Raw genomic sequence first — 19,429 nt, 5'->3', positions numbered from 1 at the left:
TTTTTTTATGGTATCTTTCGTCACTGTTTGGAGACTGCATACCAGATATGTTTTCCCTCATCTTCTGTTTCTCATTGTATGTGGTCACATTAATTACATCTTACCCAGTCTCTTTTACTTATGAGTGCTTCTCCTAATTCATTTTTTTTCTGTTGTTCTTTTAATAATTAGAAAATTTTCATCACCATTTCCCTTTTTGTTTGATCTGGGTCAAAAAATAACCATTATTATCCTGGTTACCCAAAGGCTAAAGTAGGAGGAACACAAATTGAGGCCAACCTCCTTAACTTAGTGAGGCCCCAAGTAAATTAGGGAGACTCTGTCTCAAAAAGGATGTAGCTCAGTGGTAGAGCTCCCCTAGGTATAATCTCCAGTACTAAAAACATAAATAATGACCATTATTACAGATACTACATATAGGAATAATGACTTGCAGAGGACAAATAAAAAATTTTTACCTCTAAAACTCTTAAAAGTGCCTAGAAGTAGCTAGACATGATTATAAGTCTGTAATCCCAGCTACTGGGAGGCTGAGACAGGAGGATCACAAGTTGGGTGCTAGCCTAGGTAACTATGTGAGACCCTGACTTAAATTGAAATTTTTTTTAAAAAATGAAATATATAGGTATATAGCTCCATGGTAGATGCTTGCCTAGCATGTAGAAAGCCCCGGGTTCAATCCCCAGAAGCCCCCATCCCTACCACAAACCCACATAAAGTGCCTACAAGTTCCCTTTAAGAAATCTTTACATTTTTCTGCTTCCTCAAGAGTCCTTTAATCTTGCCTTTAATACTAGGTTAGTATTATTTTCAATTTTTTTTAAAAATTGAAAGTATAGTAACAATTTTCCCTATTTATTATTTCAACATATTGCATTTTTATTTTCTCCCCAGAAATAATGTTATAACCTGGCCATATCATCATAATGACCTTCGGAACTTGTTGCATATGTTAGTCTTGTTCTTCATTGCCTGGGACCTAACTGTACAAATTTTATGGAATAAATTGATAGCCAATGAATTACAGTATTCTGTAAAATGTAACACTTAAAAATGGAACAGTATCATCACTAGGGCAGCCTGTCTAAAGCTAACATTATAACTGTTATAAACAAATGGATCTCCATTCCATTTTAGAATTTAGAGAAGTCTTTCAGGGAATAATTTATCTTATTCAGATTTCTTAAAAACTTTATTATGAAGTTTACCTGATAGACATTTCCCCTTCCTTAAAATGTATTGCAAAGAATTCCATTTTTGAAAACTTTAAAATCAGCAAACTTTGAATATGTTTGTTCATTTTCTTTACTTTTTTTCATTATTGTTTCTGTGAAGGAATATGCCAAGTTCTACAAACCAACTTGCAAATTAAATTTTCTGATATCATTTATTTGTATGCTGTCAGAGTTGCCAGTATGAATTTTCTTTGTGGGATTTAATAGACTTAAAGAATGTGCAGAATCCTGAATGGATCACTTATTAAAACTGCTGAATTTTTTAAAAAATAAAACTGGCAGACATATATTCCAGGAATTTGACCTTATTATTAAATCAAAGACTTTGTTTACATGCTGTTATGAAAAATGTTGTACTTCCCATTTGTTCAAAGTCATTCTTTAAAGAAGAAATTTGTCATTAAGTCATAAGAAAACTAACAGCAAGAAAAGTTGAATTGATTGATTATAATCTCTTGGTAATATGACCTCAACAATTTAGCTACTGATTTATTTTAAGATGCTTTTCTTGTATGGGTAAAATCTTTTACAATAATTTCTGTCCCAAGAATGTATATGCTTACTTCATTTACTTTTTTCTGCTTTAGTAGATTTGTAGAATAAAAAGGGCAATTTTAAAATGTTAGTAGCCATTCCACAGCAACTTTGAGATATTTTGAACAGAAACAATCAGTTTTCACATCTGAAATTTTTATCAATTTCTGCCCAGATCTTTCCTCTGAGCTCTGAGCTACCTGACATCCACTTGAATGTGTCAAGTTTCTCAGAATTATGGCTATTAAGAAACTGCTCCTTCTCCAAAAAGAAAAAAATCTACATAGATCCAAAATGTTACATGTAACATATTGTTCACCTCCATTGTTTATAAACATTCTAAGAAGTGAAGGGAGGAGAGAATGTGGAGGTAGGAGGATAATAGAATGAATCATACATTCTGACCCTTTGTGAATATATGATTACATGACCAGTGTAATTCTATATCATGTACAACCAGAAGAATGAGAAGTTATACTCCTTTTATGTATGATATGTCAAAATGCATTCTACTGTCATATATAACTAATTAGAACAAATAAAATATCTATACATTCTACAATTAAAACTAAATATTTAACATCCAAAAAGTAGTTGAATTAGATTACATCATATAATTATTTTTCTTATCAAGATTATTTTGAACCCTGGTGTCATGGAAAAATAGTTAAAATATAAGCATAAAAAGTATGATGTAAAAAACATGAAGTATAATGTCATTTGTGTACATTTCTAAGAACAGTACTGGAATAAAATGTATACTATAAAAAATATGGTACAATATTTTCCACTTATTATCAATTATTATCTTTGGATGGTAAAAATGTTGATGCTTTAAGCTTTTTCAGATATTCTACAATGAATATATAGTACCTAAATATAATAATTTTATTGTAGATTTTAATTTTATCTTAGTGCTTGACTTCAAATTTTAAATATGGACTATCATATTAGTCTACTTACATTGTGTTATAACAAATAACTTCTAAATCTCTGTCAGTTTTAACAGTGAAGTTTATTTCTTAGTTGTTAATGATCAGCTGCAGTGGCTTTCCACATTATTATTCTGAGAACATGATAAAGGAACAGTCCAGTTCTGTGATATGCTCTTTCTATGGCAAAGGGAAAAAAAGAAATAAACTAGACAATCAGCAGAACCAGTAGGTGACTTTTTAAGCTTCTGTTCAAAAGTTACAGTTACTTCCAGTTATATTTTATTTGACAAAGCAAGTCACGTGCCCAGGCTTCATGTTATGGGAACATAAAGTGTAATCCTCTGACAGGGATGGGTCTGGTTGTAGTTAGCTTAGTTAAAACACACACACACACACACACACAATCAAATAAGCCATACCTATGTTATATTTGCTTATTTTGAATTCTTTAAATAGGTGCAAAATTATTTGGGCTGTCATGCAAAGTTGTGTAGGTTATACAACGTATGGTTCTGATGGAGAGACACCATTCACATAGTATAAGATAAAAAATGGTACTCTGAAGATTTTGTTTTGTATGATTTGGCTGTCTATACTCAGTGGCCCTGAAAATTAGTCACAAGATAGGTATATATTTTCTTTACATTTATTAAAACTGTGGTTTTGCTAATAATATTATTTGCTTATTTTAACTGAGTTCCTATTGAGTTCCTTACTGTTTTTAGAATAAGAGCTGATAAATTAATATTCCCCATATATATCTGCAAATCATGTACCGGAATTATATAACTGATATCACTTGATACTTTGAATGGCAGTTCTCAATGGATCATAATTTCCTTGAGTTCATGAAATATATATGACATTAATGAATTACTTGTTGAGTAGTTATTCTTTTTATTTGATAGTAAACAAAATTTGCATATTTAAAGAGCACTAAGTTCTAAATTGTAAGTAGAAATAAATGTTACCTGGAAACAAAAATAAAGTAATTAGTGCTGTTGCTTGGGTAGAAGAAATGTCTTATATTCTTTAAGTTCTATATAAAGATCAGAAAGGAAATGGAATAAAAATTATATGTACTTTGAAAATACTTTTATAAATACTTTTTTTTGCTAAATAGTATAAATTTTTAATTTGCAATTTGCTTATTGAAAGCAACCATAAGGTCCTTTTCATTGTTGGTGATGAGTATGTGTGTGTGTGTGTACACCTATTATGTTCATAAAGTTTATATTTTATAAAACTTAATTTTTCAACCTAATTTTTTTCAAACTAAGAGATAAGACTTTTCCTAAATGAAAATATTATATACATTCTTGTAAGGTGTCTTAGAGAAAAGTTTGCTATTAGTTTCACTTAAGGCTGACCTTGCTTGCTTTGTATAACCTTTCCTCCCAGAAATGGTGTAAAAGAAACTTTATATAGTTTATATTGAAAGAATTCTACATCGAAAAATTTCTGTTTGGATTTAAAAGTATCATTTGGTCCTATAGCAATAGATTTTGTGTCCATTTTTATTTTAGTAGATACTATTAAAGCCTTCTCCAGAAAGGTCAGCTCATGAATTTGTCAATTCTTGATGTTAATGATCTACTTAATTCTTGTCATTTTGGTAGAATGTAGCATTTTGAATTCCCATTATTTATTATCTTTTCAATTTTTGTTTCTTTTTCTCTGAATGGGCTGTTCACATCCTTGACTAACTTATCTATTAAGTTGTGTATCTTTGTACTTTTCATTGTAAATTAGTTTGTTACTGAAACGTCAATAGTAGCATCTTCTCTTAGCCAAAATCAATGGCGTTACCTTATTTAATGTGCTTAACCTTTTCTTCTTGAAATCATCACCTTTACTGGAATTCATAATAACTTTTAACTCCTTATTTTCTTCTACTTCTAAAACTACTTTTCTTTTAATGTCTTTTTTTGTTCACTTCTATCAATTCTCCTCTCTTCATAGTATGCCCTTTTTCTCTGTCTTCTTTGTGACCATAATTTTGATTTCTGTTGTCCAAATCATTATGATTTGTTATTATGTTCACAAGAAAGCCTGAATTCCAATTAATGGTTAGTGAAAATAAAAATGTAATTTTTTTCCCCCACGGAATTCGCTGAACCTCTCTCTGAATTATATCTAACCTCAGGAGTCCGTAGACCTCAGGATAAATACCTTGCCAGACCTACATTATCTACTACATACTAGTGGTTGCCACCTGCCTGTCTTCATTATCATTGCAGTTATTAGCATAATTAAGTCTGCTTGAATGCCAGCTGTTTGCTAGACAAAATGCTTTATATTGCCTCCTGCAGTCCTCCTGAAAGTGCTGTTGTCACCATTCTAGAGATATGGAAACATTTGGCTTGAGATTAGGCTTGCTCAGGTTCATAAAGCTAGTAAGTATGGCAGCTGATTCCAAACAGGTTGACTCTTGATGCAAGAGTCCGTGCTCTTAATTATTATGCCACAGTGTTTTCTCTTCATCCCCTATTCTCCTCACCACCCATCCTTAAATTCAGTTCTCTGCTTAGCACCAACTTTCATTGAAAGCAAATAACTGAGAATTATCCTAGATTCTCCCTTTTATTTCACATGCAATCTATCATGAAATTTTTCAAATTATTATCTTAAAAGTTTGTTACCAAATTTTACCACTCAACCTCCTCCTTCCAATGAGGCTGTCAGATCCTTAGTTTAAGCTTTCCTTCATCATCTCTTAGATGTATCTTTCTATTAGTCTCCCAGCTATTCTCTCTAATTTGATTTTTGTGTTCCTTTAATCCACACCACTCTTTCAATAAACTTTCTTCTACAAAAGTCAGATTTTTTTACTTTCTTGTTTAAAATCATTTAATAACTCAATTATGGATATCTCAGTTGTAAACTAGCATTAACATTAGTGGTTGTTGGAGAGGATTGGAAGAAATAATGCATGTAAAAATAAGTAGTAGAGTATCTTCATATAGTAGATATTTTAGTATTGGTTCCTTCCTTCTTCCTATAAATAACAATTTTATAGTGTGTGTCTTCATTCATCTTGAAGTATGAGATCCTTATTATTGAAGACTTATTTTTTTCCTCTTTTTTAATTGGTGTAATTCAAGGCCTAATTCAGTTCCCAATACATATTACCTAATCTATTTTAAAGAATCTGTTAATTTTATAACTAGATATTTTTTTTGTATCTAGCACAATAGAAGGAAGTAAATTGCTCTTAAGTGATTTCTGTTTGTTTTCTTTCTTTAGTGGTGATGAATTCCTCAACTTTCTTCTGAAATTAAACAAACAGTGTGGCCATTTAATTACAGCTGTGCAGAATATCATTACTGAGTTACCTGTAAATTCTCATAAGGTATTATACCAAAATTATTAAGTGAAAAAAAGTATGAATACTGAAGAAAGTTCATGATAATTCAATAAAAATTACTGATCTGGTAAAATTATATCAGTTGTTCAATGTAATATCCAATTAAGTAAATTAGTTTAATATTATTCCTTTATGTACTGATTAATTGAAAAAATTTGTGTTCTCACCCTCAGGCAAAGGAAAATGAATCAGAAGAAAAATTAAACCAATCTATGTATTGAACTTCCCATTTGTTCTTAGAGTGGATTTAATTGTTTAAAATATAAAGTGACAGGAGACCCAAGTGAAAGTTGAAACAAAACAGTGTGTTGAGTGTTATTAAAAAACTATTATCAATATAAAGTTGTTTTAGTTCAGGGAGTTTTAGAGAGAAAGTGTAAGTGACCAGCTAAAGCAAACTTATTTTCTAGAGTTTTTCACATGATTAAGGTTTTAGATGTTTGTCTTAGTTAAAAAAAAAAAAATTAAATGCATTTGTTTTCCTATGATCTTATGTAATACTAGTATGGGAATCATTTCATGAAAGTTAAAAAACTTTCATGAGTTGATTTGTTCACCAGAAATATTATTACGTTAATTTCTGTGTTATATGTAACTATACTTAGGAAGTGCATTTAGCAATCTAACTATTTGCATAAAATTACTGATTGTTTATATAAAATTACTATTTATATAAAATTACTGACTTCTTTTTGGTGTCAGGATTTATCCTGAAAAACAATTCTTCTCAAATATATAATGTAATGTTTAGAAATTCTCTATAACCATTGTGCATGTAAAGTTAGATAAAGTTGTTTCCATTATTTAAAATGTAATTTTTGAAAATATTAACAGATAGTACTAGAATGGGCTTCTCCCCGGAATTTTACTTCAGTTTGTGAAGAACTTGTTAGTAATGTTGAAGATTTGAGTGAAGAAGTCTGCAAACTAAAAGACTTAATTCAGAAGGTATATACTTAACATTAAAAAGGGGAGTGGGTAATTATGGGAAATGTTTTACAACAAAAAATGCTTGACAATGGAACAGTTCTGATAAGAGTAACAAGTAGAATACTTAGACAAGTGGGAAAAGGACAATATTCAAAGTAAGAAATATACATGGAAAACAAATTTTGTTGGTCATTAAGGAAATGCATACTGAAGAAACAACATATCCTCCTCTTGTGTTTGATTAGCAAAGGAAAGGGTATCACTCCAGGGATATTCTTTCTAAGTGGAGTTTACCAGACTGACATTCTCAATGAAACTTGTAGCACACTTTTCAAAAATGGTCTGGAAAGATGTGCCAAAGACTCTAAAAATATTTCTTTCTTCAGTACTTATATAGTTGCAAAAAGGCCAAAATGAAATATAGCTCTGTTAATATAATGGTGGATGAAATATTTCTTCTATTGGCCAGACTTTCTATATTAACTTGTAATTTAACTTCTGTTTTTTAAAGAGTGTAGGTCTTTTGGGTTCTGTTTTTATATTCACATAGAAGTATATATCTGGTTTTACAGGCAGGTAATTTAAAGAAAATTAGCTATACCAAGATCTGAACTGCTAAAAATAGGAACCTTTATTGAAGGAGAAGAGAGTAAAGGAAAACATTTAGAGGCAACTAAGGAACTCATTTCTGAGTTCTTCATGTCTATTTAATAAATAAATTTTATTTCTATAATGCTTTTGGATGTATATTATGTGAAAGTTAGGTTATATATTAAATTTTACAGCTTCTACTTATAATTCATTCAACATGTTCACTAACAGTATATCAAAAAAGGTATTTTCCTCAGGCTGGGATTGTGGCTCAGTGATAGAGCACTGGGTTCTACTACTGTAGACACTGGGTTCAATTCTCAGCACCACATAAAAATTAAATAAATAAATAAATAGATAGATAGATAAAAGTCCATTGACAACTAAGAAAGATTTTTTTAAAGGTATTTTCCTCAAAATAAACTTTATACATGTTCCAGCTAGTTTTTCATTCTGACTATAACAATGTTTAATCAATAGGAGTCTTTTAAAAGTGGAATAAAAAAAGTTGTGAAGCAAATTTTCTACAAAATAATAGTGGGAAGAAGATATTTTAAATGGGGAAATAAGCAATAAATTTTATAATTTTCTGAGAAAATAACTCTTTAGTCATGAAAGAGGTATTTTAGAAGTTGTGTTCTGACTTTATTCATTCAGCTAACATAGGAGTGCCTGCTGTATGTCAGCCACCTGTTCTGCACAAGCTAGATAGAGCCTGAACTTGCTGACAACAAAAAATTATAGCACCATTCATATTCAATACCTCTAACTTATCTAGAAGAATATTTAACTTAACTTAATATTTTTTGGTGGGGATTCAAGGAAAATTTGGAAGGCTTTGTGTATAGAAACTTCACAAAGAATCAGGTTTTAATGTAGGAAATTCCCTAAGACATATTTGCCTCAAGGTTGGTTATTAATTTGGTTTCTCCAATTCAAAGTTACAAAGATGGAGTGGGTAAGTGGGGAGTGCATATGGAGTCCTGAGATAAAATTGGAAAGAGAGAACCAGAATTTTCTGAAATGAATGAAATTAAGAACCATGGCTTTAGAGACTTACTGACTTTAAAACATAGATAATACATTCAAGTACCATAAATTTTATTTTGATAAAGTGTACCTTTAAAGAAAATTTTCATCTTTCTTTGGCTACATAGAAGGCCTTTTTTTCTGTGACCTTCTCTATCTAGAATTTACAAATTTCTGTATAAGGACTAGCCTTAAGAACACACATTATTAAGGAAATGCATATAATAATAGCATATACAGTTCTCTAGGCAGGAAAATCTTAATTTTTGAGCAAGCTATGGATTTTTTTGAGATAAGTTTTCAAGTAGTAATTATCATAATGGGATTTGACTTAGGAATTATTATGGCTTCCAGGTTTGGAATATATTATTATGCTTGTTAAGTTTGTAACATTTCAAAATTTACCAATAATAACTGAAGGGGATTTTTAAAAAAAGAAACATGAGTTATCACAGATAAATCTATGGAAGTAACAAAGAGAGAGGGTGGGAGAGGTCAAGGCTAGACTTTAACACCACATCACTCTCTTTTGAACCAACACACTGACAGCTCCTGTCAGAAAGGGTCATTCTAAGTAATTGGTTAATAAAAGGAATGACTGTCTCAGGATTCAGTAAATGGAGCATCAGTGTCAAAAAGGAATCTGTTGCTGAATGAAGCCATTTGGAAGTTACACCAAGAATATAGTCTTAATGAGATTGGCATTGAAGTCTGTTTTTCTGCTATAAATTTAAAATTAATTTTGCAGGCTTTTAAAATTAAATATTTACACTGTAGAATTTAGAAGTCGTTATTTCTGCTGATGTTGAAAGTATTTATATCACCACTCCAGCACAGGATGTTTCTAGTAAATATCACTCTATAAATGTGCCTGATTCTTTTTATCTCAAGGATCTTTTGGTTTCTGCTTATTCTCTTCCTCCTGACCCATCCCCAGCAGCCATTTCTCCTTTCCTTTCTTTCTTCTCTTCCTTCCCTCCATTCTCCCTGCCTCCTGCCCTGTCTCCCTATTTCCCCGCTCCCACACTGCATGAGGCTTCTTTAACACATTATTTGTAAAAGGACCACTTCAGTTTTTGTTGACATTTGTTTCTGCAATTATATTTAAATAAAGTATTAAGTTTCTAGCATAAGCATCTGATCTTCCAGTTTTTGTTAAATTTCATCTATTGTAGGTTTGTTACAAGAATGGTTCACTCTTTTTAGGACATTAATTGGTATTTAATATGAAAGTAAATAAATATCAATTGTTATTCCTCACAGGTAAAATACAAACTTTAAGTTAACATTAAAGAAACTTTATCTCACAACTTAAAAACACCATTTTAAAATGTGATAATCTATGAAAGCATTTATTTTTAAAGTAAAACTAATAATTTACAGCAATGGGATAATGGTGAAAGACTGTCTTTCAAGATATGTGTTCACTTTAAATATTCATTAGAATCTTGAGTTGCCCCCCCCAAAATCAAGCAAATTAATATGGATCTATTTTTTCGGATCAAAAGATGTTTTATTTTCAGTTTATTGCATATTAACTCTTTTCTTTTTTCCATTCTAAATATTAGCTGCAAAATGAACGGGAAAATGATCCAACTCACATACCATTAATGGAAGAAGTATCTACATGGAAGAGTAGAATTTTGAAGAGGACAGCTATTACAATATGTGGTTTTGGGCTGATTCTTTTCATTTGCAAGCTAACTTTTCAGAGAAAATAACCCTAATGTTTGTTTTAAATTATGTCTGTATGTCTTATTCAAACTATCCTCATTTGCTTTTAATAACCATCTGTGGTACAACATAACTTCATTCTTTGCCTGCACTCCATAGGAAAATTATGATAATATGAAGCAGAGAGTTTTTCTTTAGAAAGTGATTTGTCAATTTGAGTTGTAAATATAGTTTATAATTTTGTTAATTTTGATCAAGCAGTAAATTACACATAATTCTTTAGTTTGAACATACGACTAAATCACATTCAAAATAAAAGTTTTATCTAATATTCTTTATATTTTAAAGTGTGTTCCTTTGTCATTGATAGTCTTAGAGAATTTGCAAAGAGTTCATAAGTCAGTAGCTTTATTTTAGTCCTTATTTACCTCTTCTATTACTACATAATAAGGAATTTCTTACTGCATTTTTTGAGATATTTTTAGGAAATTATTGATTTTAAAGGCATTTCAGAAAATGCAAAGGATGAAGGTAAAATGTCAAAACTTTTAATTATGGATTAAATATGTAGGAAAAATATTTCAAATGCAAAGTACAAAAGCAGAAAATCATAATAGTGTAAAAAGCACAAAGTACATTAGAATTTTTAATGGAAAATATTTCTGAAATATGACAAATTAGGTATAACATTCTGACAGATATTATGAAAGTAGAATATGGCATATATTTCTCATAATATAAGATGTATTTTATCATAATCAAAATATTGATATTCAGATTTTTTAAATGAAATTAATAAATTAATAAAAGGACAGGCACAATTTAGTAGGCAATATGGTATTTAAATCTTGCTTAATTTAGTGCCATACTTAAAACAGATGCATTTATTTGAAATTGCTTGAGAAGTAAACATCAAGCAAAGGGAGAGAATTCTTGAAAAAAATTCATGATTTTAACTCATATTTCCATAACTTTATTCTGAAAATGTAGAAATTGTACTGCTCAAAAGGAAACTGATTATACTGTAAAAAACTATGGGGAGGGGACTACCAGGGGTTTTCTTGGGGAGAGATGAGTAGATCAATATTTGAATGTCTATGATAAGGTCTTCATAAACATTTTATTTACTTCATAGTGTAGTGTCATGAGAAATATATTCCTATTTTATAGAAATTAAGTCTTAGAGACACCATTGAAGTAAATTGTTGAAATTCACACCACTAATAATAAAGCTGGGAGTTCAGTTTATACTGTTTAACTTTTAAAATCTCATGCTCTTTCCAGCATTCATTCATTCACTTAAATATTTACTGAACACTTCCCATGTACCATCCATTTTTTCAATGTTAGGAAATCAATGATCCCTGCCCTTGTAGAACTTACATTTTAATAGAAATAAACTACAAAGCATAAATACCATAAATGCTTTTTTAAAAAAAGTTATACAAGGTAAAACAGGAAAATACAAGATGAAGTTCGTATTTTAAATAACAGAAAGACCTCACAAATTTCAGATCTTTTGTGAAAAACAAAAGTTTACAAAGCAAGCCATACAGATATCTGGATAAATCCATTCAAGAACAGAAACTATCACTACAAGACCAAAGTGCTCCAGAAACCCAGAATGGCTAGAATCAAGTGAGTGAGTAAAGAAAATATTAACTCAGAAATAATAGGACACTGGATTGCTGGAACCTCTTAGTTTTAAATTAAGTGAGCTGAAAAACTATTGACAGATTTTGAATGAAGAATTAATAGGATCTGATGTATATTTTAAAAGGACCTCTACTACTGATATTTTAAAACAGACTAGGAACACAAAGTGTGGAAGCTATGGGGCTATTTAGAAGGTTACTACAATGAGTTAGCAATGGAAATAGTGAAATCAGTTGTGTTCAACACAGGTTTCTAAAGAACCAATAGGATTTACTTAGAAGCAAAAACCAATAACCAAGGATTACATTTTTTGGCTTGAACAATCAGAAGGATAAAACTGTGACTTACCAAGATAAGTCTCAGAGAAAGGCATAGCAATTAGAAGGGTAGAGAAGAGGTCTGAATAAACAGTAGAATACATTAGAAATTCAGGAGCGAGAACAGATTAAAACTAGGAATTTATAACTTCAAAAATATGGTAAATCTGAGTTAGATACAAGGGAATGATGTCGACAGAGAACTGAGCTTGACAGAGAACTGAACTCAGGGCACCAACATTCATAGGAGGGGAGACAGGAAGAACTGGGAAAGATTGAAGAGTGGCCAAATGAGGTCAGACAAAGGTCAACAACTTCAAGCTCATTGGCCAAATTCAGCCCAACAGGTGGTTGGCAGTATTAGTCACAGAGAAATATAAATTAAAAACCCAAGGAGATAAAGTAGTATTGATACAGAATAAAACTTATACATTGATAGTTAAACTGTAAATTAGTGAAAGCCATTTTTGAAAACTGGTGGTGTCTATTAAAACTTTTAAACATGTTTCCCTGATGAACCAACAGTACTAATCCTAAATATATGCTCTAGAAAAATGAATTGTACACATCCACAAAACACACGTATGAAAGTGTTCATAGTAAGCTTCTCAGTAGCCCAAAATTTCTAACCACCAAAACATTCTTCAGCAGAAGGGATAAATAACAATATTTATACAGTGGAATACTGCCTAGTGATAAAATAGAACAAACTGACTATATATAAAAACATGGGTGAATCTTATGAATTTGTTTTAAAAGCCAAACAAAATTTTGTACTATATGATTATTCCACTTATGTAGAGTCAAAATAGGTCAATCTTATTTATAAAAGTAGAAGTCAAAATATTAACTAGGACAGGAAGAAAGAATGCTGGAAATTTCTGTATCTCAATCTTGCTGGGAATTACTTGGGTATGTGCACAAAAATTCAGCAATACATACAATGTCTAAAATTATTAAGACTTAAAGGGATTTAAAAAAAACTGTTAAAAGGGGTTATGAAGCTTAGTAGAGTAGAAATAGGGGGAACAGGGAGGAGGGAAGGGGAAAAGGGGGCATTAGGGACTTGAATGGAGTAAATGAAATTTCATCATGTGTGATTATGTCAAAATGATCCCAGTCCTTATGTACAACTGTAATGCACCAATAAAAGCAAAAAATAAAACTTAAAATACCTGCACGATATCCTGAATTTGAAAACAAGTTTAAAAGGTAGGTATTATTATTTTTATTTTTTTATTAATATTGGGTTCATTTTGACATACTCATAGAACTATAGAATATAATTTTGCTCCAGGTCAGTTCCCAGTACTTCCCCTTTTCCTCCCCTCTCCCCTCTCCCCTCCCCTTCTTGACCTTTACTTATTGTTCCCTATTATTTTTTTAATTAGTGCAATATAGATATACATAATTTTGAAATGTACTATGGTATATTCATACATGTACATAGGATAGTTTGATCATGTTCTAAAATATACATACTATTGAAAAGAAAATACTAAATATGTTTTAAAGAGAAATGTAAAACATTGATCTACTATTAGCAAGGATAATTTCCCTAGGTATTTTGCTTAGGGTACTAAATATAGAATTAGAAGAGAATTGATATGAGCAAGTTCATCACATTTTTGATATACAACAAAGGCAAAGTTATAAAATATGAATAAAGGATATATCATAAGAATTTGTAAATTATAAATTAAAAATAGTAAATACTATGAAACTATGATCACATATATTTGGTTTTCTTTAGCTATACATGACGGTAGAGTATTTTGACATATTGGACATACGTGGAGTATATTTATTCTAATTAGGATCCTATTCTTGTGGTTATACATGTTGTAGAGTTACCCTGGTCGTGTATTCATATGCAAGGGTAAGAAAGTGATTTTCGATTAATTCTACTGTCTTTCATATTCCCCTCCCCACTCCCTTCCCTTCATTGTACTTTGTCTAATCCTGTGGACTTCTATTCTTCTCCTTTCCAACCTCCCTAGTTGTGAAATCCATAAAGCTGAGAGAATATTTGTATCCACAAAGCAGAGAGAGCTTGTGGCCTTTGTTTTTTTAGAATTGGCTTATTTCACTTAGCGTGATATTCTCCAGTTCCTTCCATTTACTGGCAAATGTCATAATTTCATTCTTTATGGCTGAGTATTATTTCATTGTGTGTCTATATACCACATTGTCTTTATCCATTCATCTGTTGAAGGGCACTTAGGTTAGTTCCATAGCTTGAGTATTGTAAAATGAACTGCTGTAAACATTGATGTGGCTGTGTCACTTGTATTATGCTGATTTTAAGTCCTTTTGGTATAAACCCAGGAGTGGTATAATTTAGTCAAATGGTGGTTCCATTACAAGTTTTCTAAGGAATCTCCATACTGCTTTCCATTACTGGTTGCACCAATTTGCAGTCCCATTAGCAATGTGTAAATGAACCTTTTCCGCACACCCTTGCCAACATTTATTGTTACTTGTATTCTTGATAATTGCCATTCTGACTGGAGTGATCTTATATTGTTAACTAATTTTTTTAAATAGCTTTCTTGAGATTATTCACCCATTTAGAGGGTAAAATTTATGACTCTTGGTATATTTGTTTTCTAGCTATAACCAAAACCAATTTTAGAACATTTTTATTATTGCAAAAAGAAGCACCTCTCCATCATGTATAACAAATTAGAATTTTAAAAAAAAGCACCTCACCATTTACTTCTCATTCCCAACTCTACCACACTATGCCTCCCAGCCCAGGGAACCACTAATCTTCTTTCTGTACAGAGTTACCTATTGTATACCTTTCACATCAATGAAATCATTGGATATGTGATCCTATATCCTTTAGATGTTCTTTAATTTCTCTCAAAAGTGTTCTATAGTTTTCAGAGTATACATTTTGCTTTTCTTTTGTTTTTGTGTTACTTTTTAATTTCATTTTCAGTTGATTGATTGCTACTCTGTGGAAATACAATCAATTTTTTCATATATATGTTGATTCCTTTGACCCTGCTGAGTTTGTTTATTCTTTTAAATAGTTTTTTTAGGAGCTGTCTTGGGATTTTCCATATGCAAGCTCATGTTTTCTACAAATAGACATAAAATTTTACTTCTTCTTTCCCAAACTTCATGTCTTTCATTATATTTTCTTGTCCAATTGCCCTGGCCTAGAACTTCCAATATAATATTAAATAGAAGTAGCAAGAACAGACATTGTTATCTTGTTCTTGATCTTAGAGGAAAAGCATTTAGTCTTTCACAATCCAGTATGATGCTAGCTGTGGGTTTTTCATAAATGTACTTAATAAGGTTCAGGAAGTTCTCTGTTTCTAGTCTGTTGAGTGTTTTTATCAGGAATGGGTGTTGAATTTTGCCATATGCTGTTCTGTATCTGTTCCCAACATATAGTTTTGTCCTTTTTTCTCTTGATCTGGTGTGTTACCGATCTTGAATTCCTGGAATAAGCTCCACTTGTCATGTGTTTAATCCTTTTAAAAATACTTCTGGATATGATTTGCTAGTACAGTCAAGCACCTTATATCAGCGTCTCAGTCAACAACTAACTGTATATGTGACAGTAGTCCCATAAGACTATACTGCCTTGTGAAGTCTTAGTTTGTGTAAATATACTCTATGTTTGCACAGTGACAAAATTTCCCAACAGTGCATTTCTCAGAAAGTATCACTATCATTAAGCAATGCATAAACTATTTTGTTGAGGATTTTTCTATTGATATTCATAAAGAATATTAGTCTGTAGTTTTTTATGATGTCTTTATCTGGTATTGGTAATACCTCATAGAATAAATTGAGAAATGTTTCTTTCTGTTTTGTGGGAAAGTTTGTGAATGATAGATATTAATTCCTGTTTAAATATTTGGAATACTTTGCCAATTAGGCTATCTGGGTTTGTGCTTTCCTTTGTGGCAAGTTTATGATTACTAATCATTGTCTTTACTTGTTTTGTCTTTTCAACTTTTGGGTTCTTCTTAAATCAGTTTCAGTAATTTGTGTCTTTCTAGGAGTTTTTCTATTTCAACTAAATTGCCTATTTTGTGAGATATATATATATATATATATATATATATATATATATATATATATATATATATATATAGAGAGAGAGAGAGAGAGAGAGAGAGAGAGAGAGAGAAAATTCTTTTGTTTCTATAGGTTGACAGTAATATTCCCTTTCATTTCTAATTTTAATAGTTTTCTTTCTTCTCTCCTGTCCTCTCCTCTCCATTCCTTTCTCTCTTTTTCCTCTGGGCCTGTCTGGCTGTTTCTCTATTTGTTGATCTTTTCATAAAACCAAGTTTTTGTTTTGTTGATTTTTTTTCTTTTGTTTTTCTATTCACTATCCTTAATTTCTGCTGCAGTCATACTCTTCTGCTTGCTTTGGGTTTAGTTTGCTCTTTTCAAATATCTCAAAGTAAAAATTTAGGTTGTTCATTTTGGGTAGTTGATCTTTTTAAGATTTGTTTTTGCAACCATAATTCTCCCTTCAAGTACTCATCTAGCTGCATCCCATAAGTTTCATTATTTTGTATTTTCATTTTCATCATCTGAAGATATTTTCTAATTTCCCTAGTGATGTCTTCTTTGACCCATTTGCTTTTTTTAGGATTATGTTGTTTAATTTCCACATTTGTTAATTTTCCAAATTTCTTTGTGTTATTAATTTTTTATTTTACTTTATTATGATTTTAAAAATGTCCTTTGTATGACTGTAGTCTTTTAAAATTTTCTGAGGATCATTTTATGCTCTATCTTATAGAATGTCCCATTTATGCTAAAAAAGAATGCATATTCTACCTTTGTTGGATGAAGTCTTTTATAGATATGTTAGGTGTAGTTTGTATACAATGTTGTTCAAGTCTTATTTCTAGGCGTATTCACCACAATTTAGCCACTTAGAAATGAAGGGGATAGCAGATGATGGTAGCCTGCCTCTTTGGATGAGACATGGTAACTCTCCTGGTTTGGGAACTGTCTTTGTCATATCCAACCAGAGTGAAACTTTGCCAAGTTGGCCTCATGGGGAGTGTAGGGAGGAACAGAGTAGGTAATGGCACAAATATTATGGTCTCATTGTTCTTATAGAATTTTAGTAGATTTTTTCTTAAATAAATGATTATTCATTTGTTCTGTGCCCTTTGGATACTTTCCAAAAACTTGAAATGGTTATATTTTTATGATTTCCTCTAGCTTTTCTTTTTTCTCTAAGGGATGTATCCATGGAACTCGTACTACCACCTTGACAGTGAAACCACTTAGCCAATATTTCTGAGGTATCTGCTTTATATTTAAATATAGTGCTGGATCCAGAACAGTGTGGAATATGCTTTTTTGAAATATGCCAGGTGCTGTGGCACATACCTGTAATCCCAGCAGCTCAGGAGGCTAAGGCAGGAGGTTTATGTGTTCAAAACCAACTTCAGCAACTTAGCAAGGCACTAAGCAACTTAGCAAGACCCTGTCTCTGAATAAAAATATAAAAAAGGGCTGGGGATTTGGCTCAGTGGTTACATTCCCTTAGGTTCAATTTCCAGTATAAAAAAAAAAAAACATAAACAGTTAGCTAAGTAAGCTTTAGGGTTAATACAATAGGATGTTGAAAGTTCTAAGAGCACTTTAGTTCTTTGGAAGCAAAAGGAAAAAAAAAAGACCACCTAAGTATAATTATTATATATTAGGTATAAATAAATAATGAACACTAAACCTATACTCTCAATTCTGAAAGGTTTTCTATAGAAGGTATTTCAACTAACATCTAAATTGTGAATGAATTTATTAAATGCGGAACAAGATACTTAAATGTTGGAAAGGGTATTACTCAAAAATGAAGCCACAATTTCAAGTACCAAAATCAAAACTGATATTGTTGTTGTTTTCATGAACATTTTTATAGGGCTTAAAAAAGCTTTTTTTGATCTTAACACTATGACGACAACTAATCTTTAAGAACCCAGATAACCATGATGACTTCTGTTTTGCACTCCAAGTTACTCTGTCACTGCTTAATAAATAATCATTTGTGCTCTGTGGGGGTGGAAATAGGGTGGGGATTTTCTTTTTGGCACATCCACTAGTGAGTAATACATTTATTTCAAGTGCCAATAAAAATGTTATACTGGACTTATATGACACATTTGTTAGTTACTAGAGAAACTAATTCTAAACTGTTTGAGAAAGGCTCTATTATATTTATCTATTTATCTACCTGTGAATTCAGATTATCTTATCTATATTTAAATGAACAAATTTTAATACTGTATGATATTTTTTGAAGGATAGAAAATAAAGAATAGCACCTTCTCAGGACTTACCTCAATAGATAGCATTTTTAAACTTTCCTTCTCAGCTGGTTTTTCATAATTGTTTACATAAATTTTCTTCCTTCCTGGTACCTTTCTAACACTTTAGTTTTTATATTGGTACATTATAATTATACATAAATAATTGGATTCACACTTTAATCAAAAGACAATAGTCAGTGTCTATGGTTGAATGCTGCCCCTCCCTTTCAACCCCTAATCTGCTCCTCACCTCTTCAACTAACAGTGAGATGGAGCAGAAAGTATCCTTGGTTCTATTAGCCCCATGATCACTAGATTGTACATTCTCTGGGTCTTTGTTTCCTCATCTATAAATCAGATGACCTCTCAAATTAAAGAAATCAGAATAATGCCACCTTTGGAAATGAAACCAAATTAGAGTTCCGAAATTAAAACACAACCATTAGGGAATTTAATTCTTAGACAAATTGAACCCCACATATGATTTTGCTATTGATTTGCACCTTTCGAGATTTTGTATTACTAGAGTTATTCTTAATGTTTGGTTATTCCTCCCCCCCCCCCTTTTTTTTTTTTTTTTTTGGTGCTGGGGATTGAACCCAGAGGTGCACTGAACTACATTGCCAGCCCTTTTCTATTTTTTATTTCAAAACAAGGTCATTCTGTGTTGCTACAGCCTTGCTAAATTGCTGAGGCTGGCCTTGAACTTGCAATCCTCCTGCTCAGCCACCAGAGTCACTGGGATTACATGAATGTGCCACTGTGCCTGCCTATTGCCATTATTTTTAAAATTTGGGTTAATTTACTTATAATAATGTTTCCATTCATTTAAACAATTACTAAGTATTTAGTGTGTCCA

General features: G+C 31.2%; 1 protein-coding gene across 2 annotated transcripts in view; it reads left to right on the top strand.

Moving 5' to 3' along the window:
- The window catches only part of Asz1 (ankyrin repeat, SAM and basic leucine zipper domain containing 1), a 42,290-nt gene extending 31,741 nt beyond the window's left edge, over nt 1-10,549 (top strand). For both annotated transcript variants that reach the window (XM_027926424.3, XM_071607665.1), the window contains 3 exons: nt 5,951-6,056; nt 6,906-7,019; nt 10,190-10,549. In XM_027926424.3, the coding sequence (XP_027782225.3) occupies nt 5,951-6,056; nt 6,906-7,019; nt 10,190-10,342 (373 nt within the window). In that variant the 3' untranslated portion in view covers nt 10,343-10,549. The remainder of the gene's footprint in view (nt 1-5,950; nt 6,057-6,905; nt 7,020-10,189) is intronic.
- The last annotated feature ends 8,880 nt before the right edge of the window (nt 10,550-19,429 follow it).

The sequence above is a fragment of the Marmota flaviventris genome, chromosome 1, assembly GCF_047511675.1.
Source record: "Marmota flaviventris isolate mMarFla1 chromosome 1, mMarFla1.hap1, whole genome shotgun sequence".
Taxonomy (NCBI): domain Eukaryota; kingdom Metazoa; phylum Chordata; class Mammalia; order Rodentia; family Sciuridae; genus Marmota; species Marmota flaviventris.
Note: the sequence above shows the minus strand (reverse complement) of the source record. Positions and strands in the feature narration are given on the sequence as shown.